Source organism: Rhinoraja longicauda, chromosome 8 (genome assembly GCF_053455715.1).
Source record: "Rhinoraja longicauda isolate Sanriku21f chromosome 8, sRhiLon1.1, whole genome shotgun sequence".
Classification (NCBI taxonomy): domain Eukaryota; kingdom Metazoa; phylum Chordata; class Chondrichthyes; order Rajiformes; family Arhynchobatidae; genus Rhinoraja; species Rhinoraja longicauda.
The window spans coordinates 51577638-51604076 of NC_135960.1; the positions used below are offsets into that span (position 1 = coordinate 51577638).

Here is a 26439-nt window from a genome sequence, read left to right on the forward strand (position 1 = left end):
TTTGTGAATTAATTTCTGTACATTGATTTCTTCATGTCACATTAGATAAATGGATGGAAGAAATAAGGCTTGCCTTTCTCATTGAGTCTTTTATCATCTCTGGATGTACTGTAGCATTGTACAATCACATAATTAAGTGCAGTTGCTTTTATGAAAACACAGCATTCAAATAGTACACTGGCAAAATCAGCAATGACATAAACAGATATGGCTGAGGGAAGACTGAAAGAAGAGCCATGCATTTTAAAGGGCCAGGTGACGCAGGCAGTACAACATAGGTCAATTGGCAAAGACTTCATGAACCACAGCACAAAGCTTTTAGGATCTAAAAAAAGTAATTGTACGCACGTGCTACAACTACAACGATGTACCCTACATGATGGAAATTGGGATTAGGCGGGATAAGACAAGCAATTGCAGCTGGTATCTTGAGCAAAACAGTGCTGGAATGTTAAGTGGTGTTCACCTGGTCTGTAAATTTCAGATTCTACTACACAAGAAAACAGGACCAAGAGTAGGCCACACAGACTCAATATGATCATGGCTGATCTAATGTGATCTCTACTCCTCTAATGTTGCAGTTCCACAAACCCGTCAACTTCCCCGATCTTTCAAATAGTTATCCATCTCCAACTTAAATATCTAATGAAGATAGACACAAAAAGTTGGAGTAACTCAGCGGGACAGGCAGCAACTCGAGAGAAGGAATGGTTTTGGGTCGAAACCCAAACTGGTTTCAACCTGGTTAGGGATAAGGGAAACGAGAGCTTATAGACAGTGATGTGGAGCGATAAAGAACCATGAATGAAAGATATGCAAAAAGTAACGATGATAAAGGAAAGGCCATTGTAAGTTCTTTGTAGCATGAAAATGAGAAGCTGGTGCTACTTGGATAGGGGAGAGATAGAGAGGGAATGGCGGGGCTAACTGAAGTGAGAGAAATCAATATACCACTGGGCTAAAAGCTGCCCAAGTGAAATAAGAGATGCTGTTCCTCCAAGTTGCATTTATCCTCCCTCTGACAATGGAGACCAAGGACACAAAGGTCTGTGTGGAAAGGGAAGGAGAATTAAAGTGTTTAGCAACTGGGAGATCAGGTTGGTTCAAGCAGGCTGAGCAAAATAAAGAGGTCTAGAAAGGGTAGAATGCCGTTCTGGGGATTCCAGGAGGAGGGGGACCAGAGAAGATGGGAGAAGGGGTCATCACTGGATGGTGAGGACTCCTTCCCATAGAAAAAGGTGCAGAAAAGCTCTATGTCATGGCAGACCTGGAGCTCGTTGAGGTGGGGGCGGAGGGAAACGAAGATGAGGTCTCTGTTGAGGACAGACCGTTCCGTATAGGAAATGGGGAGGTCAGGGGGGATGGTAAAGTCATGACAAGGTTGGAGTCAAAGGAGGGCCGGGGAGTGGACAAAGGCTGAGGCGAGATCTGGTGGGTGTTCAGAGAGGAGGGGGGCGTGAGGACTATTGTATGGGTGGGGTGTGATCAGGGTAACCTGGTTTGAAGAAGGAAGGGGAAGACCCATCACTACTGAGGTTCTCTGTAAGAGGGGGGGGGGGGGGGGGGGGGAGCAGTAGGACTCAACAGAGTCAATGATCTGGCCTCCACTACCATCCAGGAGAGAATTCCAGAGATTCCCTACTTAATTTTAGTTTAGGGATACAGCTAGGAAACAGGCCTTTCGGCCCAGAGTCCATATGGACCAGCAATCCCCATACACTAGCACAATCCTTCACACTATGGATAATTTACAATTTTAACTGAAGCCAATTAACCTGTATGTCTTTGGAGTGTGGGAGGAAACTGGAGCAAACTGGACCAAACCTGACACAGTGTGGCCTCACCAGCGTCTTGTACAACTGCAATGTAACAGCAGTTGGAAACTTTAAAAAAATACTATCAGGTTAAGTTCATGAGGATTATTTTTTTTCCTATGTGAACAAGTCATTGAAATGAATGGAATGAACATGTATACATTTTGCCAGGTTACAGACCAAAAGATTTAGAATGTAACATATTCTTATATCCAACTTCTATATTCAATACAGTGACTGATGAAAGCCATTGTACCAAAAGTCTCCTTGACCACCCTATCTATCGACCTGTGATATCACACTCGGGGAACTATTTACCTATACCCCTGCCATTCTCTGAAGGTCCTGCTCTGGTTTGACATCTCAAAGTGCAACATCCCACAATGTTGTGGCTATGCCCCCTTGTTCATGACTTCTATCTGAGCAAATTTAACACAGTCTCTTTCCATAGAATGTAAATGACCAATTACACTATAAAATGTTACAATGAAGCTTCTGGGGGGAAAAAAGGACGACATAAAATTGAAGGTGATGTGCAATTTTCTGTTCCCTCTTTAATGGCATTCTCATATCATCATATCATATACAGCGCGGAAACAGGCCTTTTTCGGCCCACCAAGTCCGCGCCGCCCAGCGATCCCCGCACATTAACACTATCCTACACCCACTAGGGACAATTTTTTACATTTACCCAGTCAATTAACCTACATACCTGTACGTCTTTGGAGTGTGGGAGGAAACCGAAGATCTCGGAGAAAACCCACGCAGGTCACGGGGAGGACGTACACACTCCTTACAGTGCAGCACCCGTTTCAGGATAACCTGAGTCTCCGGCGCTGCATTCGCTGTAAAGCAGCAACTCTACCGCTGCGCCACCGTGTGTACTGTAATAATTTGGATTCTGTTCAGCTTTTTTTTAAACATTCACCTTTCCAATTATAGACAATATGCAGTTACTCTAACATGCATCCCCAACTGACCTAAAAATCTAAACATACTAGCATTACCTTCTTAAACCTCTTGGTCTGTAATCTGGAAAAAAGGCAACACATGATATTTGTTCCATTTATTTCATAGACGTGTTCACTTCTGAAAAAAAGAGAATACCGATGATAGCATTTTTTTAAAGATTACACCAGCTTTTCAAATATGTTAAAAGTCTGAAAATATATTCACCTACTAAAATCAATTGGACCCAGTGAGTTACTCCAGGATTTTGTGTCTAAACCACAATTTTATTACTCTCACTCTCTCAACTCAATATTAGGCTCCATGGAGATGACATTTGGAGTTTCAAGACAGCAATAAAAGTTAGTTGGATGAGTTTGTGAATATTTAATTTAGTTTCATATTCTTATTTATAAATGTAAAGCATTCCATACTACAGCTTGAAGAAAGAACAATATACGTTGTACACTGGCCCTACCCCCGAACTCTACCTCCGCTACATTGACGACTGCATCGGTGCTACCTCCTGCACCCATGCAGAACTCACTGACTTCATCAACTTCACGATTAATTTCCATCCTGCACTCTTCACTTGGACCATCTTAGACATCTCTCCACCGTCTTCATCACAGGAGACAGACTATTGACGGACATTTATTACAAACCCAGACTCCCATAGCTATCTAGACTATATTTCTTCCCACCCTGCGCCACATCTGAGCCCAGGATGAGGTTTTCCATACCAGGTCATCAGAGATGTCCTCATTCTTTAGGGTACGGGGGCTTCCCTCTTCCATTATAGATGAGGCTCTAACTAGGGTCTCCTCAATATCCCAAAGCTCCACTCTTGCTCCCCCTCCCCCCATTCGTAATAAGGGCAGAGGCGCCCTTGTCCTCAGCTTCCACCCCATCAGCTAACATATACAGCATATAATCGCCAACATTTTCGCCACCTCCAACGGGATCCCACTACTGGCCACATTTTCCCATCTACATCCCTTTCTGCTTTCCGCAGAGACCACTCCCTCTGCAACTCCCTGGTCAACTCGTTCCTTCCCACCCAAACCACCCCCTCCCCAGGTACTTTCCCCTGCAACTGCAGGAGATACAACACTTGTCCCTTTACCTCCCCCCTCGACTCCATCCAAGGTCCCAAAGTCTTTTCAGGTGAGGCAGTGGTTCACTTGCACCTCCTCCAACCTCATCGACTGTATCTGCTGTTCCAGGTGTCAACTCCTGTACATCTGCAAGACTAAGCGCAGGCTCGGCGATCGTTTTGCTGAACACCTCCGCTCAGTCCGCCTTAACCTACCTTATCTCCCGGTTGCTCAACACTTTAACTACCCCTCCCATTGCGACCTTTCTGTCCTGGGCCTTCTCCATTGTCAGAGTGAGGTCCAGAGCAAATTGGAGGAACAGCATCTCATCTTTCGCTTGGGTAGCTTACACCCCAGTGATATGGTGGGACTGTCATATGTTGAAAGACTGGAGCGACTGGGCTTGTATACACTGGAATTTCGAAGGATGAGAGGGGATCTTATTGAAACATATAAGATTATTAATGGATTGGACACGCTAGAGGCAGGAAACATGTTCCCATTGTTGGGGGAGTCCAGAACCAGGGGCCACAGTTTAAGAATAAGGGGTAGGCCATTTAGAACGAAGATAAGGAAAAACTTTTTCACTTGGAGAGTTGTAAATCTGTGGAATTCTCTGCCTCAGAAGGCAGTGGAGGCCAATTCTCTGGATGCTTTCAAGAGAGAGTTAGATAGAGCTCTTAATGATAGCCGAGTCAGGGAGTATGGGGAGAGGGCACGAACGGGGTACTGATTGTGGATGATCAGCCATGATCACATTGAATGGTGGTGCTGGCTCGAAGGGCCGAATGGCCTACTCCTGCACCTATTGATATGAACATTGACTTCTCAAATAGCCCTTGCTCTCCCTCTCTCTCCACCCCCCCTTCCCAGTTCTCCCACCAGTCTTACTGTCTCCGATTACATTCTATCTCTGTCCCGCCCACTCCCCTGCCATCAGTCTGAAGGGTCTCGACCCGAAACGTCACCCATTCCTTCTCTCCAGAGATGCTGCCTATCCCGCTGAGTTACACCAGCATTTTGTATCTAGCTTCAACTATGTGGATAATGGCTTAAGAATTTAAATTATTTGGGAGCAATTGGGACATTATAACAAAATGGTGGTACTTTTGAATACTGAACATCTATCTGTTCCCTTTGCAGGGAAGATTCTCCAATCCACCATCACACCCAAGTGCTGCAATGTGTGACAATTTAAGGGAAAGTGATTGTAAATATTGTATTTTGGCTGTAAAAAAAATGCTCTTGAAAAGATTTTAAGATGGTCTGCAAGGATGGCAAATTAAACCAAATAAAAACTTTTGCCAGATGGAAGAATTGCTTAGGTTCAACTTATGGAAACTTGTCAAAGATCGCTCTTCACCTACAGAAAAATCTTCTCGTGACATTAATCTTGTGAAATTATGTGACAGCCTTTATAGGTTGACTTTTCAAATGTTTTTACATGTTCACCTTACAAAATTTGTCTTAAGATTAAACAAGATAATTAAATTATTTCCAAAGCAATTATCACCCAAGGAGATTTTATAACAAAATGAATGTCGGAGAGAATAGGACACCATAGAATTTAAAGTAGGAAAATAACTGCAGATGCTGGTACAAATCGAAGGTATCACAAAATGCTGGAGTAACTCAGCAGGTCAGGCAGCATCTTGGAGAGAAGGAATAGGTGTCGTTTCGGGTTGAGACCCTTCTTCAGACTGATCAGTCTGGGTCGAGACCCTACTTCAGACTGATCAGTCTGAAGAAGGGTCTCGATCCGAAACGTCACCCATTCCTTCTCTCCAAGATGCTGCCTGACCTGCTGAGTTACTCCAGCTTTTTGTGATACCATAGAATTTAAAGTGGCCATCTATGTGTGGAGCCACGGAAGATGTGTGAAGTCTTAATGAATACTTCCCATCAGTTTTTACCCTGGAGAAAGCCATGAAGACAAGGGTATTTAGGAAAGTTAATGGCCATGTCTTGAGGATAATCCATATTACAGCCCCAGGTGCTGGATGTCCTAAAAGCTATGAAAGTAGATAAATGTGTAGGGCCTTAATAAGGACAATGTCTTGAGGATAGTGCATATTACAGTTGAGGCGATGAATGTGCTAAAACATATAAAAGTAGATAAATCTCCAAGGCCTTATCAGAAAATCACTGTGGGATGCTGAGGAAATTATGGGAGCTCTGACTGTGATATATGAATCATCATGAGACACAGGTGAGGTGCCGGAAGACTAGAGTCTGGCTAATGGTGTGCCTTTACTTAACAAGGGCTGCAAAAAAAACCTGGGAACTATAAACCTAACATCTGTGGTAGACAAGTTGCTGGAGATGATTCTGAAGGATAAGGTAATTAGGAATAGTCAGCATGGTTTTGTGCATGAATGATCATGTCTTATGAATTTGATACAAGTTTTTTGAGGCAGTAACAAGAAGGTTAATGAGGGCAGCGTCATAGACATTATCTATATAGTCAGCAAGGCCTTTGATAAGGTTTGCATGATAGGTTGCTCTGGAAGGATAGATCACATGGGATCCAGAAAACATTGGCTAACTGGATACAGCATTGGCTTCATCGAGGTGTGCAGTGTGTAAACGGGCCTTTCAGCCCAACATGCCCACGGCGACCAAACAGATCTACACTAGTCCTGCCTGCCTACTTTTGGCCCATGTCCCTCTAAACCTATCCTATGCATATACCTGTTGAAATGTTTCTTAAACGTTATGATAGTACCTGCCTCAACTACCTCCTCTCGCAGTTTTTTCCATATACCTACCACCTTTCATGTAAGAAAATTTGCCCCACAGGTTCCTATTAAATCTTTCCCCTCTCGCCTTATATCTATCTCCTCTGGTTCTCAATTCCCTTACCCTAGATAAAATACTCTGTGCATTTACTCTATCCCTCTCATAATTTTACACAATTCCTCTCATGACTTTATACGGCAGGAAGTAGAGGGCGGTGGTGGTGGCGGTGGCAGGTTGTTTTTTGGACTAGGCCCTTGTTTAGTAGTCTGTCTCACCAGTGGCTCCATTGATGTTTGTTTTCTGTATCAATAATTTGGATGACAATATATGAGGCATGATTAGTAAATTTGCAGATTACATTAAAATGGGTGGCATTGTAGATAGTGTAGACGATTGTCAAGATTTACAGCAGGATCTTGATCAGCTGGGCAAACCACCTTCATGTAAGAAAGTTGCCCCAAAGGTTCCTATTAAATCTTTCCCCCCATACCTTATATCTATCTCCTCTGGTTCTCGATTCACTTACCCTAGGTAAAATACTCTGTGCATTTACTCTATCCCTCCCATAATTTTACACAATTCCTCTTATACGGCAGGAAGTAGAGGGTCAAGGATGGCAAATATTGTTTATTTCAGATAAGTGTGAACTTTTGCATTTTGGGAAAATTAACCTGGACCTTTACAGTGAATGGTAAGGTTCTGGGGAGTGTTGTACAGCAGAAAGATCTAGGACTACATCATTCTATGAAAATGGTGTTATATGTTGTTGTTGTTCGTCCTTCGGGTTCGAAGATGACCATGACTTAACTTTCAGTTGGAGGATTGGTGACTGTGGGTCCGGAAGTGACTGGTGAGGCCAATCCGGGCCCGGAAGGCACGGCCACACCTAGGACACAAGTGGATGGCTGCTGCAGTGGAAGTGGAGGTAGCCCGGGCCTTGCTGCCGGTGCGTTTCCTCTGGGCCTCTGCAGTGCGTCTGTTCTCTGCTGCACGGGCTCCTGTGGTGAGCTTGCTACGCCAGGTAGGACTGTCCAGAGCAAGAGACTCCCAAGTGCTGAGGTTGATGTCCAAGTCTTTGAGGGACACTTTAAGGCAGTCCTTAAACCGTTTCTTCTGTCCTCCTACTGAGCGCTTGCTCTGACACAGTTCTCCATACAGAAGCTGTTTTGGCAGTCGACTCTCGGGCATTCTGACGACATGGCCTGCCCATCTGGCTTGGGCTTTCCGTAGGAGGGTGTGGACGCTGGGGATTCCAGTGTTGTATGTAGATAGGTGGTGAAGGCAGCTTTTATAATGCAGGCCTTCATCAGTCAGGGAATTGAGTATAGAATTTGGAACGTTATGTTACAGTTATACAAGACATTGGTGATAACACTCTTGCGTATTGTGTTCAGTTCTGTCATAGGAAATTAGTCTGCAAAGAGTCTAGAGAAGAATTACGAAGAAGTTGCCAGGACTCAAGGGGCTGCGCTATAGCAGAGGTTCGGCAGGCTCAGATTTTATCGCTTAAAGTGCTGGAGACTGACAGGTGATCTTATAAACTTTAGATAGCTCCTCTGTCCCTCCCTTCCCCTCCTCCTTCCCAGATCTCCCTCTATCTTCCTGTCTCCACCTATATCCTTCCTTTGGCCCGCCCCCCTGACATCAGTCTGAAGAAGGGTCTCGACCCGAAACGTCACCCATTCCTTCTCTCCCGAGATGTTGCCTGACCTGCTGAGTTACTCCAGCATTTTGTGAATAAGGTGATCTTATAAAGATGTACAAGATCATGAGGGGCACAGATAGGGTGAATGTAGTCTTTTTCCCAGGGTAGGGGAATCAAGAACTAGAGGGCATAGGTTTAAGATGAGGAGAAAGATTTAATAGGAACCTGAGGGGCAGTTTTTTCACAAAGAGGGATTGGGCATTTGGAACGAGCTGACAAAATATTTGAGGCAGGGACAATAACACCATATAAAAGTCATTTAGACAAGTACATGGATTGGAAACGTTGAGAGGGGTATTGGTCAAATTCAGGCAAATGAAACAAGCTTAGATGGGCTATCTTGGTCGGCAAGAACGAATCAAAGGGCCTGTTTCCATGTTATATGTCTCAATTACCATAAATGTCAAAACTAAAATTTAATATAAATATGCTGGAAGCATCTACCTAAATATTATTACAAAATACCACACCAAAAATCTGAAATAAAAACCAAATATTGCCAAAAAAGTTTATGTTTAAACCACATTTGTTGAGAGGGAAATAAAGGCATTGCAGGCATTCATCAAAACGCAAACTTAGTGTATGAATCTTTATCTACCTGGCTGGTGTGGGAAGCCTTTAATATTCCCTGTATTGCCAACCAATAAAACACCTATAAGGAAAGAGGCACTCAGAATGCATCGAATAATGCACATTAATATCGCTGCACTTTAGTCACTGCTTGTCAGCTTCTTACCTGGCTGAAATATGCTTGCCCAAATCTTGCCTATGTTCAATTTGGCCATCAATCCCACTGGCAAATTTCACATTATGCTAGTTTTATGGCAAATGTGGAAGTTTATGCATTCATCTCTTCCGATAGCACCAATATTGCCATTATTAGAGGTATATCCTCTTGATTAGTACAGGTGTCAGAGGTTATGGGGAGAAGGCAGGAGAATGGCAGGAGGGAGAGATAGATCAGCCATGATTGAATGGTGAAGAAGATTTGATGGGTCGAATGGCCTAATTCTTCTCCTATTCCTTATGCCAAGTTCTACAACTGCAAGTTCTACAACCCCACATTTCATGAACACAAACTACTTATAATTTACATTATAAATCTTAGTAAATAGAGTGCAAAATCTCAAGACTATATTGATCATAACTTGATGATTCAAATTAAATTAGAACTTTTTAAATAAGATTTGAATGCGGTTTTGGTTCAGCAAAGTTTACACTATAATCCCGTTTTGTTGACATTAATCTGATCAATTTTACATGAGAGTTGACAGTCATGTTTTATTTGTCTAGAATCCAAAATTTGCCAAATATATTTTCCTTCGTAAACCACCACCAATTCTACATCCTTAAAGGGCATTATTGCATATCCCAATGACTGGGCTAGCCAAATAGTTTTCTGCCCGCCTGACAGAGACAACTGCAAATAGCCGGCAGTGCAGTTCAGGCACAGCAGCACAGCATTTGCCTCACAGCATTATTGATCTGAGTTTGTTCCTGAGTTCTGATGTTCGCTGTGTGGAGCTTGCACCTTCTCCAAGTGATTGTTTGGGCTTCCCCGGAGTGCCCTGGTTTCCTCCTGTAGATGGGCTATTGCATGCTAGCCAATCGTAGTGCTTGTTAGTAGTAGTCCCGCCTAGTACGTGCTTTATAATATTAAGAACTCGCCTACGTCAGGCAGTAGATGTAGCAGCTTGGAGCTGTAATGTACTGCAGGTCCTATGCTGTAAGAGCTTCAATAAAATGATGCGTTGTATCTTAGCGTGTACTTAAGTACTTTGTTACATGGTGTCAGAGTCAACTCGGACCTACTCCGCTGCGTTTATCGGATTTTGTTTTCTTTATTTAGTTTGCGCCTCTGTTATCTCCATTATGGCTAATTCGTGTCGTCGCCCGGACCCTCTGATCTTTGATTTAGACATTGCTGAACGTTGGCGTCTTTTCGAGTGTGACTACACTCATTATGCTCGCATCGTTCATCGTAATGAACTTTCTTGATGTGCATGCGTCTGTTTTGCTCAATCGTGCGGGTCCTGAGGCTATGAACCGAGCTGACAACTTCGTTTTTGCTCCAGCTGTTTTGGGTGTCAACGACCAGGTCCTCGTTCCTACCGAGACTATAGATGACCCTGTGGTTCTACTCAAGAAATTCAGAGAACTGTGTGATATGCCTTCCAACCATATAATTGAAAGAACAAAGTTCTATGCTCGTTTGCAGCAGGCTGATGAACCTATTGAACAATTTATTAGCGACCTCAGGCATATGCTGCGCGCTGTCGATTTGGTGAGTTGCGGGACAAACTTGTTCGAAATAAGCTGGTAGGGGGCATGATTGATGGCAAACTGAGAGCTGAGCTGCTTCGCAACACTGAGTTGACCCTAGACCAGGCTATACACTCCTGCCGTATTTCAGAGATTACTGCTTCCCATGCTGTTCCTGTCCCCTTCAGCCCACGCCAGCAACATAACGTTAATCTTACAGACTTCTCCTCCCGCAGAACTAACGCGCCTGTTACTCGCTGTCTGAATTGTAACTATTTACATGCGAAGGGTCGTCAGTTCTGTGTTGCTTACGGAAAGGCTTGCAATTTCTGTAAAAAGTTGAACCATTTCGCTAGATGCTGTCGTTCCCGTGTGACTGCTAATGTTCCAAGGACAAGTTTGCACCTGCTTCAACAAGAATTCGCTGATACTGACTCCCAGGAGCCTGAATTGTCGTCCCCCGCGCTCTGCTCAATCAGTGCAGATAACAGCTCTGCTATTCACTCCCTCCTCCCTTCGTCTAACAAGCTACTTGACCCTGAGGTAACTGTGTTCGTAAATGACAGGCCTCTACTCGCCAAGGTAGACACGGGCGCAAAGGTCAACGTCATATCATTAAGGGAGCTCAACAAAATTCGCAATGCCCAAAGTATAAAGCCTCCTCAACGCTTCGGGCTTATGGGGGAGAGATCCTGCACCCACTTGAAAAAGCTAATTTAAAGTGCACTGTTGATGAGCAGACCCACACCCTGCCGTTTTACATTGTTAAATCAAATACGGAGATGTTGCTCGGTATCAACGCATGCCACGATCTAGGTCTGGTGTTTTTCGGACGCGCGGTCCACAAACTATGCCTTACTGATGAGCCTACTCAACAACTACTTTCTCACTACAAAGATCTCTTTGATGATGAACTGGGCACGCTGCCTGCCAAATATCGCATCACTGTTGATCCTACCGTCACACCTGTGGTCCGAGCGCCACATCGGGTTCCACATGCCATGCATGACAGAATACACAACGAACTCAAACGTATGGTCTCAATGGGTGTTATTGCCGAAGTAACTGACCCGTCTGATTGGGTTTTCACCATGGTCGTCGCAACTAAGAAAAACAAACAGGAGATCCGCATCTGCATCAATCCCAGAGATCTTAATACTGCTATCAAGCGCCCTCACTACCCTATGCGAACCACAGAAGATGTCGCTGCACAGATTGGTAACGCAGCAGTGTTTTCTGTCCTGGATGCCAAAAGCTCCTTTTGGCAGATTCCACTTGACCCGGACTCATCCAACCTCACTACTTTCGCCACACCCTTTGGCCGTTTCAAATTTCTGAGGTTGCCCTTCGGCATCCACTCCGCCAGCGAAGTTTTTCAATGTACCATGGAACAGTTGTTTGCAGAGTACCCTTGCGCCATCACCATTGATGATATTCTTGTCTATGGTCGCGACCTGGCTGAACACGACGCTAATCTGAAGAGTATTCGATCGCGCCAGGGACATTAATCTCAAACTGAATCCACTAAAGTGCAGGTTTCGCATTCCTGAGGTCACTTACGTCGGACATGTTTTCACCAGCAGCGGTCTCCGACCAGGTCCACTGAAAACTGCAGCCATCAATGAACTGCTGGTTCCTACTGACGTCGTGAGTTTACAACGATTCCTCGGCATGGTTAACTACCTGGGGAAGTTTATCCCCAACCTTAGCGAATTATCAGCCCCCCTGCGCGAACTGACGCACAAAGACACGGTGTGGCCCTGGTACCCGCAGCACCAAAGGGCTTTTGACACCCTCAAGCTACAGCTGGCTGGCGCACCAACACTTTCATATTTTGATCTAGAGCTACTGGTTATGATCACCTGCGATGCATCCCAGTACGGGCTAGGCGCAGCGTGCCTGCAGACCACGACTGATGGCGGCTTCAAGCCCGTCTCGTATGCATCCCGTACTCTGACACCGAGCAGCGCTATGCACAGATCGAAAAGGAACTGCTCGTAGTGGTTTTCGCCTGCAGCAAATTCAAGGACTTCATCTTTGGTAAGACCGTTACCATTGAGACTGACCACCAGCCGCTGGTCACTATATTGAACAAGCCGATTCACGCTGCCCCAGCACGATTGCAACGGATGATAATGCAGCTGCAGCGCTTTGATTTCCAGATCGACTACAAGAAAGGTAAAGACTTGCACATAGCAGACACGCTATCCAGAGCCCCGCGCAGAACCAATGAACAGCATCTCTCCGAACAGGACGAATTCTCAGTCATGAAGGTCTCGTTTGTGCCAACTGATCGTTTATGCCGCCTAGCCGAACACACGGCTGCTGATGAGACTTTACAATTGCTGTCCACAGTCATACGGGGCGGTTGGCCCCACAAACAGTCAAACACCCCGCCTGAGATACGCCCCTACTTCCTGGTTCGCGACGAACTAGTGCTCCAGGACGGAATCATAGTCAAGGGCCACAAAGCGGTGGTCCCAGCCGCACTCCGGGACCAATATTACAACGACGTCCACAGGGGTCACCCCGGCGCTGAGGCAACCCTTCAACGGGCGCAAAGCATGTTTTACTGGCCCCAGATGACTAAATCCATACGTGGAAGAACCGAAACGTGCGCTGTCTGCAACAGCCTGGCACCACATCAGCAGAAGCAGCCCCTACTGCCCCAACCAGTCCCGCCTCTTCCGTGATCCTCGTTGGCTACCGACATCTTCGAATGGCATGGGAAACACTACCTGGTTTTGGTTGACTCTTACTCGGGCTGGTTCAAGATAGACCTTCTGCAGACCATTTCCTCGGAGGCTGTGATCAAGAAGCTGCCACGGCACCTCTCCGTACATGGCTCCCCTGCACGTATTCAGTCTGACGACAGGCAATTCACCAGTCAAGCATTTAAGAACTTTGCTAATCAATGGCACTTCCAACACATTACCAGCAGCTCCGAATTCCCGCAGTCCAATGGGCTCGCCGAACGCGCTGTCCAAATCCGACGTATACCTGGACTTACTCAATTGACGGAATATCGCACGGGATCCTGTCCTAGGCTCGCCAGCCCAGCGACTAATGTCTCACCAAACCCGTGCTCCCCTGCCTGTCTCCCAGCAGCTACTCCAGCCGCACGTTTGGTCCCTGCCCGTGGTGCAGAAGCAACTACAACGTCAACAGGACACACAGAAGCGGTTCTTCGACAAGTCCAGTAAGCCACTCACACCTCTTGCACGTGGACAAGTGGTTCTTCTGCAAACAGACAAGGGCCATACACGACTGGGACACATTTACGGCCCTTCCAAGGAGCCACGTTCATACCTGGTTGAAGTGGACGGGGTCATCTACAGACGTAACCGTCAACACATCCTTCCGATGAAGGAACCGCGTCCTGCGACTCCGAGTCCTGACGCCCCGCATCTCGTGTTCGCTCCCACAGTTGATTCAGCTTCCCCACCACCAACCGTTGTTCCTGCTACGGGTTCCCTGCGTCGGTTGGTGCCTGGCACGCCCATGTTGTCTCCCACTAGTCCTGTCAAGTCGCCTGTTGCGTCTCCACTCTCCTCCCCCGTCTGTTCTCCTGTGAAAGGAGGTGAGGCGGTCCCTTACCGCACGAGGGCCGGACGGGTTTGTGGGCCACCCGTTAGATATGGCGTTTTTGTGTAACTTTGCTAGTATATTCTTCACATTCTTTTTTTTTCATTGCTTAAGCTACCGCTGTTCCTTTATTTCTACAAGAAGAGATGTAGATGGGCTATTGCATGCTAGCCAATCGTAGTGCTTGTTAGTAGTAGTCCCGCCTAGTACGTGCTTTATAATATTAAGAACTCGCCTACGTCAGGCAGTAGATGTAGCAGCTCGGAGCTGTAATGTACTGCAGGTCCTATGCTGTAAGAACTTCAATAAAATGATGTGTTGTATCTTAGCGTGTACTTAAGTACTTTGTTACACCTCCCATGTCCCAAAAACATTTGGCAGGTTAACTGGTCACAAAAAAATTACTCCTAGTTTACAGAAGAGTAGAAGAATGTGGGGCAGGGAGTTGTGAATGAAATAATACAAAAGGATGGAAGTAAATAGGGAAAAAATAAACTGCTGGAGGAACTCAGCAGGTTCATGCAGCAGCTGTGGGGAGGGGAAGGAATTGTTGATATTTCCAGTCATGACCCTGTACGAGGACTAAGAGTAGACACGGAGGCTAACAATATAAAGAGTGGAGGAGGAGCGAGACAGAGACCAGTAGATGATAGAAGAACAGAGGAAGAAAGAATCATTGATGAATGGGGCCTGGTGGAGAAGAGTTGAGAGACAGAAGCAGATGGGTGGTAAGTGGAAGTATAAATGGGTGCTTGATGGTGGCTGTGTGACTTTTTTATATCCATCATTGTCTTACCAATAAATAACAGGCTGCTCAAACTGCAGTTGTTCCTGTGCATCTGCCAATCTTCCCTATCCATCCCAAATCCTGCCCAAACCATTCTTTCCCAGCGTCTCACTTAGCCAGAGGACTCCTGACATTGTCTTTCCATCAATGTGGCCAAACCCTACATCTCAATGATTATCTGACTAATCAATTCCCGATTCCCTACCTGAACACCGCCCTCTCCACATACCATTTTCTACCCCTGCAGTCAAGATTTATCCTCTTGTAAGCTAAGTAGCCACCAGAATGCTGCTGCTGTGGAGATGATGCAAACCACATTGGATCTTCTGATTACCCCATCAATTTAATACAATGAAAAATGCAAGAAATACTCAGGTCAGGGAATATTTACGTAGTGAAGAGCAGTTTTAGCATTAACTCTGGAAACATTCATTCTGTTTCTCTCTCTAAGTATGTTACTTGCTGAGTATTTATAGTATTTACAGCTTCTTGGTTTTTGATTACCATACAAATTTCTCAGATCGAAATGTTTGGTAAACATAACATTATAATAAACATAACATCATGGATGAGTTTCTTCTATTTGCTGCTTCTATGTTTGAGATTGTAGCTAAAGCACAGCCACTGGATGGCAGTATAGTCTACCCTTATTCTGGACCCATTTGTAACAGATATAGTGGATGGAACATCCCCACGGTAATCAGACACCACTGTTTCTTTAAGAACACAGGCTGCTTGTTACACTGCGGGAGGTCTTAGAAATTGATAACCAATTGCTTCGATCGACGCCGGTGTAATGATACTCTATTAAACAATGTAACAAACAGCCGTCAGAATTTTTAGCTTGCAATAACAAAAATATAATTTTAGCTGTTAGCTGTTAAAAAGGGTTATCTGTATACAACTTTTATGCATCAATTGCAGCACCTACATTACAAAATGCTGTTGTCGTCAGGAAGCTTATATTGTTTGAGAAAAAGAATGATTATAGAACAGTGCAATAAAAGAAAAATTAAATTAAAACAGCAAAGATCCATTAGTTCAAAAAAAGAAACTGTAAGGACTTTATAAATTCTTTTTATTCTCAATTTGTATTTCATTTCAAAATGTTTTAGAGCTAAACCATGTAAATCTATTAATCACTCTTGTACAAGTGCTAATCCATTCTCTTCACAGCTATTGACCAAGACTGAACCACGTTATTAACTACCTTGATGTTGTACTTGATTTCAAGCTGAGTCTCAACCCCATATTCTCAAGGTCATCACTTAAAGCACCTACTTCTGTAGCACCTACCATCATTCCTGTCCCAGTTTATTTGCTGCTGGAGCATTCATCCATATTTTTCCAGTTTGTTATCTCAATTCAATTACTCCAATACCTTCCAAGCCATCCTCAACTTCTACCCTCCATAAACATGAGCTCCAAATTCTTCCACCTGGATCCTAATTTATCTGCTTCCCTCAAGCTTGTCGACATAACACCTAGACCAGCAATGCTGTGATTTAACAATTATCATTCTCCATGACATTATCCTCCTGTCGTCATAACTTCCTCCAACTTTAAAACACTCAACTGCATTCTTCCATTTCTGGCCTTGTGTATCCTTGATTTTCACTAATGCTACTACTGGTGGGCAAATCAAAACACTGACACCACAAAATAACAAGATAGCAGTAAACTAACAATATTCCAAAAACTGAAACAAATTCCCAACAAAATACAGTTAAGAGTAAATAGTTATTGGATACCACTGATAAATGACAAATTGATCTTTTTTCCAGTTTTTTTTATCAGAAGAGTTGATCTCAAAGCGTGAGAAAAATCATGGTGCTAAACCATGTATGTATTGAAACAGGCTGGGGAATAGAAGGCACCCATTAGATGACTATCAAGGAAGACACATCATCAATGAACTACATCCTACAAATCTTACTTGGATAATTATTTGTTTTAATCCACAGCTAAACAAGTGAAAATTAGCCAATTTTCCCATTCCTTTTATCATTCATTTTTTTCCTTAGCAATGAAGGGAACAAATATTAACTTTGAGGAACAGAAGAAACCCAGGCTCCATAATACAAAACTATTAAATTCTGCTCTGTCATCAAACAACAGAAAATAGTTTCCTGGTTTCAGACATTGGCAGTAACACCCACTGACAAAAAGTGCACTCCGCATAACAACAAGTTAGACTTGATTTTTAATGATTAGTAATATAATAGCTCTGTTTTCAGTTTTCATTTCAGTAAATCACATTCAAGTGAAAATCAAGAGAAAATAGTTTAAGGAAAGGTAATGATTCCTCAAAGTACTGCATGTCTATTCGCACTTTTTTTAAATTAGGTATACTTTAAAATATTTTTTCCAATTTTATTTAAAAGTATAAAATTGGAAAAAATGTAACATAACAAATTATCTGCTTTAATCATTTAAAAGAACTAATAAAAAGTGAGGGAATACAGAATATTTGCTCTGAATATCAAATTAGTACTCTGTGCTAAATGGACATGACAAAGGAGAATACAGATTACACATGGGACCAGGAACAAGATGGGCATCGGAGCAATCAAATTCATGTGGAAGCTGACCAAGCTGGCAGCAGATGGGTGCAAGTAAATAATCATTGTTATGCTTCACACCTACTGTGACTTATCTTCTGATGGATAGTGGGCAGAATAAGAAGGTAATGTATTCCAAATTATATTAATGAAATCTTGATGTCCAACCCAAATAAGCACAGAAACAAAAAATCTAGTTGCTTTCACAAATCTAGAATTTCAGAGAACAGCACGTTGGGAAGATTTTCATATTTTTGATGATAAAAGGCCAGTGGAGTGTAGAAACTGAAACCAAAGAACCATAAAAGTAACATAGCTACACACACAATTAAAAACTTGAAAGTGGGAAGATAATTATTAACCTCCCATAACAACAGTGTCATAGCTTGGACGATGTGAATTAATGTATTAGAACACTCAAAGGGATCTTCTTGCAATCATTCCTGATAATTTATCCTTTGGTCACCAATGACCTCAACAGAGAAGATAAAAAGACATAAGACTAAACAGTGGTATCCCTTCTGTGCAATGGATTTATAAAGTACAGAATTATAAAATTGTAACATTGTATAGTTTGCACTGTAAATACAAAAAGCTATTGCAATTTTACCCCTTTGTGAAATGTACAATAAACTATGGATCGATTAATGCCACAGGCATAACATTTAAATGTTCCACCTTTGTACCTTATTCTCTAGAACTGTGTACATCGCCGAGTTGGTAGTGTCACTTTCCCTGCAATGTAGTTTGAATCACATTAGAAAATTCCAGATACTTTTCAACACCCTTTAGAAAGTATTTGATTAAATTGTAATAGTGTGCTTAAGTTTTAAAATATTAATTTTATTTATTATTAAGGCCAGAACTATTTTAAGACTGCATAGAATTATAAACCTACAAAAACGTATGAACATTATATACAGAAAATCACCCAATCCATTAAACAAACCAGAAATGTACCATAAATTTCTCTAATATAAAATGTCAAAGTAACATACATTTGAGTTGCTCTGTATATGTGAATAAATATTTTGTGAAGTATTCAACATACAGCAACACTGAAATAGGACAACTATCTAAAATATTTGTTCTCAATTGCACTTTTTAACATATTTAACATATTGTTTCTACTGATGTGGCCTGTCTACCGGTTCTTCTTTGTTGATCTTTCTCTTTCTTTTGAATCTTCTCTCTTTGTTTCTCTATTTTTTCATGCGTTTTCTTAATTTCCTTAAGCTTTTTCTTAATGGTGGCACGATCATTTTGACTGGTAATGCCTAAAGCCTACAAAATTAAAGCATAACAAAATGTAGTGAACAGTAACCCATTTCTATTGCATGATCTGTCCATCATGGTACAAACTGAACGCTGTGAATTTACATTAAGTTAACAACCAGAAGAATGATAATTAGTTTGACACTCAAGAGTGGAAAAACACAGCTGATATGTAATGAATCTGGTAAATGAAAGGTCTTTCAAGGGGATGAACCAGTTTGTGCAATCAAATTATGCAACACATTCTGAAAAGGTAAAAGGCCATATTACTGGAAATATAAATTAAAAACTGATTATTTAAGTCCAGAACACTGAAAGATGAAGTACTTTCCTTAAGCATTTGTTGAAAATGAATGAGCATTTGAGGACATGGAGGTCAGAATGGGAGTGAAAAAGAGAATTAAAATGAAAAACAGCTGAAATCTTGGGGTCATGATTGTAGACTGACTAGAGATGTTTCATGAAATAGTGACCCAGTCTGTGTTTGGTATCCCAAATGGGGAGGACATCACATATGAGTGCCATTATGAGAGGGATTGTGCCCCTGGTCACAGTGCAGGGCAATAGTCAGTGCTTTTTTTGTGATGGTACTATGTAATGGTACTTATAAAAAGTTAAACATTATTTTGTTTTCCGGCCACATGACATATATGACAGACTTATGCTTACTAGCACCGTTTTGTCTACAAAAAAAAGCATTGGTAATAACTTAGTCTAGTTTAGTTTAGAGATACATCGCGGAAACAGGCCCTTCAGCCCACCGACTCCGGACCGACCAGCGATCCCCGCACATTAACCCTATCCTACACTAGGGACAATTTTTACATTTATACCAAGTCAATTAACCTACAAACCTGTACGTCTTTGGAGTGTGGGAAGTTCTCGGAGAAAACCCATGCACGTCATGGCGAGAACGTACAAACTCCACACAGACAAGCACCCGTAGCCAGGATCAAACCAAGGTCTCTGGCGTTGTAAGGCAGCAACTCTACTGCTGTGCCACAGTGCTGCCCATGGGACTGATCAGACATCTGCTACTATCAGAATCAGCATGAAAAGGGACCATTCAGCCCATCACATCCATGCATATTAATCCCATCTTAAAGCATTGGTTTTGTAGCCTTCAATGCCAAGGCAATTCCTAAGTGCTCATCTAGACAGCTGTCAGCAACTCTGCCATTAAAAGGGAAAGTGAGGTCCCAACACAAATTGTTTCCCAGCATAAATCAATGAAGGGCCAGCACTTTTGTTTGTTATTGCAAGAATGAAAGGATTAAATTTCATAACCCACTGGTCCACGCAATCACACTTCATGCATCTTCCAATATAATATTTTAAATGAAGATTTTGGACGAACATGCCATATGTACCTTTAGTTTGCTGTTATCCAGTTGCATTAATTGTTCTCCGTCAATGTTTTTAGAAATAAATTCTGCAGCATATTGCTCTAAATTAATTTCTGTCAGCCAGTGACAGACTTGTTGGGTTGTCCATTCAGGAACTGTGCGAATTTGACATTGACTTTTCCCTGTTGTTTGCGTATCAGGTATCTATTTGGACAAGGCAATAAAATCATGGGTGATGTATATATTTTTTACATCCTGTACATAAGACTGACATAAGTAAAAATCTAAAAACATGCACATTCTGTTCAGAAACAAAATGCCCAAGTACTTTTAATACTAATCAATCAGACACACACATCCAAAACAAAATGCAACAATGTCGTGCTTTTCCATGTCTCATGCAAGCGTAACTCAAAAGAAACAAACTTTTTAACATTTTAGATTTTTGGGTCTACTTGCTAGGTTCAATACTTGGATTCAATATTCATGATCGTATCAATGGGGAGATTTAACATCTAACATAGAATGAGAAACAAAGTGCTAGAGGAATTCTGTTCGTCAGGCAGCATCTGTTAAAGTAATGGACAGACGATGTTTTGGGTCGGAACACTTTTTTTTTAAGACTGTGCTTCTCCATATTCCAGCATCTGCAGTTTCTTGTTTCTCCATAATATTGTTCAGAGTTTGTTTTTTGCTAAATATTGAAGTTATTGTAGAAAGATTCATGCAAAAAACAGTCAAACACTACCACTCCATTCTGGTTTACTGGAATAGATCATTCTAGTTGTAAATATACATTCTAGTTGATTTAACCCCCCCCCCCCCATATATTAAAGCAACCATTATATATTCAGCAAACTGTAAATGAATATTTAGGAGAGTTTATTTATAATAGTTATTTATTATTCCTCTTCAAATTTGAAAATCACTATATTTTAAACATATATTTAATCTTTGAATACTGCTGTTCACTATTTATGTGGAGAAATCTATCACAGTACCCTTGATCTTTGCTTAACTTGATAAAGCAACGAAGCATAAGCCAACAAACTCAGTCACAACAGTAAGCAGTAATTACAGAAAACTATCATGCCTTTCAGAACCTTAAATATTTTTTTCATTGCTGGAGTGGAACTAATTGTAAAATACATCAACCATCTTTTTAACATTATTTAACTGTTAACCTGTAATAGATGACTCTCTCACGTCTGTACTTTCATTGCATGAAAAGGACAAGTACCAATTTTTTTCGAACTTACTATATTTTGAGGCTTTTCTTTATCCGGTTCACAAGAAACGTCATGTGAACTTGAAGGCGATGGAAGACTGTTGTCAGAAGTGGCAGCTTCTTTACGACCATCCCCAAACCAAGAAAAAGGCATGCAAGTTGGTATAGACGAAACTGAATCTGCAGCTGAAAGGTTACCACCAGACCTTTCAAGCAATTCTTTTGATCCCCTGACAAACACAAGAACAAGGTTCAGAAATCATATGTAGCAATAGAACTATTTAACTTTGTAATGCAAGGTGCATGCAAATTATACCGTTACAAATTTTGCAAGTATTTAAACACCAACTGCATCATGAAATCCGATTTGAAAAGATTAACTGGCATTATCTATAGCAACATACCTGCTATCAAGTGAAGTTCTACGATCTTCTTTATCTACTTTCTTGCCTTTTCCACCAGATTTTCTTAATCCACTTTTTTATTAAAGTAAAAAAAGAGTTGGGTGGCCAAGAAGGAAAAAAAATACATGAAAAGAAAACAATGTACCAATTCCTAAGAACTACTAATCAATAGATATTTTGTCCATAAACAATGAAACTTAATTTTTGAACTATTATTGCCTGGTTTTCTTTAGTTTCTAGAAGCTGAAATTATATTCTAATGAAAACACACTTTCACATTACCATATGTTTTGTTTGGACAGGAGAAAAGAATAACTGTTTTTGCCATTAAGAAGAAAAAAAAATCAGATTTAGTTTTACGACACAGACGGGCAGACTAGTGATTCCCAACTGTAATGAAGCTAGGGACAAGACCCTTCTCAATCACTATTGGGTAACTCTATGACAATTATCCTCCCCTTCGTCAGTTCCTCAGGATTGAGTTTGTGGGCTTTGAGGTAGCTGATGAGGCCGTCGAAGAACCACAATTTTTTAAAGAGAAGAGGCAGGCAGTGGCTGATTGGGTGGCAACTTGAGAGGTGGTGCACTTCTGTATGCATAGCTTCAGGGCTCTCAGTATCATTCCATATTGTTCTTCACAACTCTGAGTAGACATGGACCAGAACTTCCAAAGTATCAGTTGGGGTTTGCATTTCACAGAGGCATTGTGAACATCTTTGATTCTTTTTTTTTTGTCCATCAGGTAATCTTCTGCCATGGCAGAGCTCAGAAGAGAGTGTTTTGGTAGCCTGGTATCAGGCATGTGGGCACGAGAGGCATATATTTCAATATGATTATCCCTCATCCTTCTCAGCTCAAAAGAGTACATATTAAATTTCTTTGGCCACTCATAATTAGATGAAAGAAATTGCATTTTGCCACATTATGGAGATGTCATCTGTTCCATGTCTACTCAAAGTTCTGATCCATGTCTACTCAAAGTTGTGAAGAACATTATGGAGATGATGAGTAAAATTTAAGCTCAAGCAGGTCAATGTGAATTACTTTGACTCAGCTTGATCTGGGTATGGTAAAAACCCGATAATGCGGCACCCGTGGCACTATAATGGTATCCAACTGGCAGATTTACGGACTATTAGATATTACTCTTATTTAAACTCTAACAGTTTTAATTCTTATTTATTAAGATGCCACATAATAAATGTTCAAGTAAACCAATTAAGTTTAAGAGAACTATGGGGGAAAAAAGTACTGTGTGAGTTTAAAGGAGCATGAGAATGGGGCTCTGGTGATTTTAAAAGAAGCATGGGAAATGGGACTCATTAAGTTTTAAAGGAGTGCAGCAAATGAGACTGTTGGAGCAAGAAAATGGAATCTAGAGGACTTCAAAAGGAGTGCAGGAAATGAGTGCATTTAATGGGAGAGTGAAAAACACGGTCATGGTGAATTTAAAGGGAACACAGGTAACAAAGTGAGATGCCAAATATTGGTATTTTTGAACAGGATAGTGGATTATCCAGGTTTTACTATAATGTTATGTGAATTCTGAATTTAATTATTGTAATTATTAATTTATCAATACTATAAGTGTGCTATTATATATAATTTTATAATAAGTGTTTCCATAATGCAAATTAAAATCATTCAATTGATGAATCCATGTGTATTTCTTAGGCTCAATTGGTTTAACACTATTTCAGACAATAACTAAAGAATTACTTTGGAAATTGACAAGCAGAAAAAAAGTTGTCACTGAGAAAAGAAAGTGTCACATACAGCATTAAGTATATTAGCTTGCATTAACAAACATAAACTTATGGCTATTAAAAGACAATTATTTTTGAAAATCCTGCAGGAAAAATAATTTTGTTTTGTTGAGTCTGCAACTCTTTACCCCCAATCCACATATTCCCTATTTACATAATCGGGTTTAAAATGTGATTTAAAATGTGAACGCCATCTATCTAGTTATAGCGGAATTAACTAAATACTCTGTGTAAGAAGGAACTGCAGATGCTGGTTTAAACCGTAGACAGAAAAAGCTGGAGTAACTCAGCGGGACAAGCAACATCTCTGGAGAGAAGGAATGAGTGACATTTCGGGTCTGAAGAAGGGTCTCGACTCGAAACATCACCCATTCCTTCTCTCCAGAGATGCTGCCTGTCCCGCTGAGTTACTCCAGCTTTTTGTGTCTAACGAAATACAGTGCCTTCTACAATGTTTGGGACAAACACCCATCATTCATTTATTTGACAATAGACAATAGGTGCAAGAGTAGGCCATTTGGCCCTTCGAGCCAGCACCACCATTCAATGTGATCATGGCTGATCATTCTCAATCAGTACCCCGTTCCTGCCTTCTCCCCATACCCCCTGACTCCGCTATCCTTAAGAGCTCTATCTAGCTCTCTCTTGAATGCATTCAGAGAACTGGCCTCCACTGCCTTCTGAGGCAGAGAATTCCACAGATTTACAACTCTGTGACTGAAAAGGTTTTTCCTCATCTCCGTTCTAAACAGCCTATCCCTTATTCTTAAACTGTGGCCCCTGGTTCTGGACTCCCCCAACATTGGGAACATGTTTCCTGCCTCTAACGTGTCCAACCCCTTAATGATCTTATATGTTTCAATAAGATCCCCTCTCATCCTTCTAAATTCCAGTGTATACAAGCCTAGTCGCTCTAGTCTTTCAACATATGACAGTCCCGCCATTCCGGGAATTAACCTAGTAAACCTACGCTGTTTGTGTGTTGTCATTTGTGAGCGGAGCACCAAGGCACATTACTTGTATCTGCATACTTGGCCAATAAACTTATTCATTCATTCATTCATTCATTCATTGATGATACAACTGCTGATGGTAGTAGCTTAATGAATTCTGAAGTGTATAGACACATCCTATCTGCTCAAGTTCAAACAAATGCTTCAAAGCCCATTGGCTGGCAGTTCATTCTACAGCAAGACAATGATCCCAAACATACTGCTGAAGCAACAATGGAGTTTTTCAAAGCTAAAAAATGGTAAATTCTTGAGTGGCCAAGTCAATCACCTGATCTGAACCCAATTGAGCATGCCTTTTATATGCTGAAGAGAAAATTGAAGGGGACTAGCCCCCAAAACAAGCATAAGCTAAATATGGCTGCAATACAGGCCTGGCAGAGCATCACCAGAGAAGGCACCCAGCAACTGGTGATGTCCATGAATCGCAGACTTCAAGCAATCATTGCATGCAAAGGATATGCAACAAAATACTAAACATGACTACTTTCATTTACATGACATTGCTGTGTCCCGAACATTATGGTGCCCTGAAATGGGGCGACTATGTATAAACACAGCTATAATTTCTACATGGTGAAACCAAAATGTATAAAAATGGCCTTTATTAAAATCTGACAATGTGCACTTTAACCGCATGTGATTTTTTTCTAATGCAAATCTCAAATTGTGGAGTACAGAGGCAAATAAATAAATGATGGGTCTTTGTTCCAAACATTATGGAGGGCACTGTACTCTGCTTGTTTCTTGTTCATAACTTGTTCATATTTTATTGCAACCTGGTGTATAAGACAATAAACTAATCTGAATTTGAATCAATAGCCACAATTAAAATCATGCAAAATATTTTCTTCAAGGCAACGGAGATCATACCCAAAATCAGCAAATCTTCTTTTGGATTTTCCAGATATGTTTTCACTTCCATTAGCTGACTCATCTTCGCTTTTCTTGCCTTCTGTCAATATAAAATAATTACATTTTCCTGTATTTATAACCCTGTTTTTAAGATGTTATCAATAAATCTATTGTGTATTACACAAAAGAAAAGGCAAGCACAATTTTAAAAGATGCCTCGAACTATCTTTTGATTTGAATGCCAAACCTTATGTGCAGTTAAAACAATGAATGAACACTAAATTGGACAACTCTGATTGAACAGGTTTTCGGGCAATTATTCGAGATGATCCTCCCCACCATGATTTTCATTATGCACTGAATTTTTGGGAGGAACAAAGAACTGATTGGCTTGCACTGTGGAGATTAGCACAATGCGTGTAATTGAATAATTATTTCCAATCTCCAACTAAAATTATTTTCCTCCCTTCTCCATCTTGGCTAATAATTCACCTGTGCAACAAAATCTTATCCAAGTACCTGTTTTTCTGTGTACGTGAACTTGGATGATTGTTGACTGGCTAGTAAGGTATGTGGAACATCATGGCCAAAACCACTTCCATTACTTGGTAACAACATTGATTGAATAGGAATGAGATGGCACTGATTTTCCTTGTTACAAGCCAGAAATTGTGAGGCCAACCAAATTATCTCTGATATCTTAGAGATCAACTATTTTTAAGAAATGAAAGTGAGAAAGAATGATCTGAACTTATTTACTGCACTTCGAAACTGAAGCATAAACAAAATGTTTTGCAACCAGTGAAGTCCTGCTTGCAGTACACAATGTTGTATGAAATGAAACAGTCAATTTACGGTGGGCTTTAAATACTAAAGAAGGGACCAGATAACATGATTTAATGCTATGGATTGAGCAATAGATATCAGCCAAAATCGCTGGAGAACAGACTTGTTCTTCTTCAAAACAGGCTTTAGGTTTGACATCTCCTCTGAAAGACACCATTACCTCATCTAAATAAACTGGCACCTTGCTTAGCAATCAGGATACCTGGCTGTA

General features: G+C 41.5%; 1 protein-coding gene across 2 annotated transcripts in view; it reads right to left on the reverse strand.

Moving 5' to 3' along the window:
- Nucleotides 1-16007: 16007 nt before the first annotated feature.
- LOC144595966 (neurabin-1-like) overlaps nt 16008-26439 on the reverse strand; it is a 76147-nt gene continuing 65715 nt past the window's right edge. Inside the window, exons 13-17 of one of the 2 annotated variants that reach the window (XM_078403956.1) lie at nt 25401-25479; nt 21752-21823; nt 21379-21577; nt 20144-20323; nt 16008-18782 (exon numbers count right to left, since the gene is read on the reverse strand). In XM_078403956.1, coding sequence (XP_078260082.1) covers nt 18612-18782; nt 20144-20323; nt 21379-21577; nt 21752-21823; nt 25401-25479 — 701 coding nt within the window. In that variant the 3' untranslated portion in view covers nt 16008-18611. Of the gene's footprint in view, nt 18783-20143; nt 20324-21378; nt 21578-21751; nt 21824-25400; nt 25483-26439 lie in introns of both variants that reach the window. The other variant, XM_078403955.1, reaches the window with a different exon arrangement.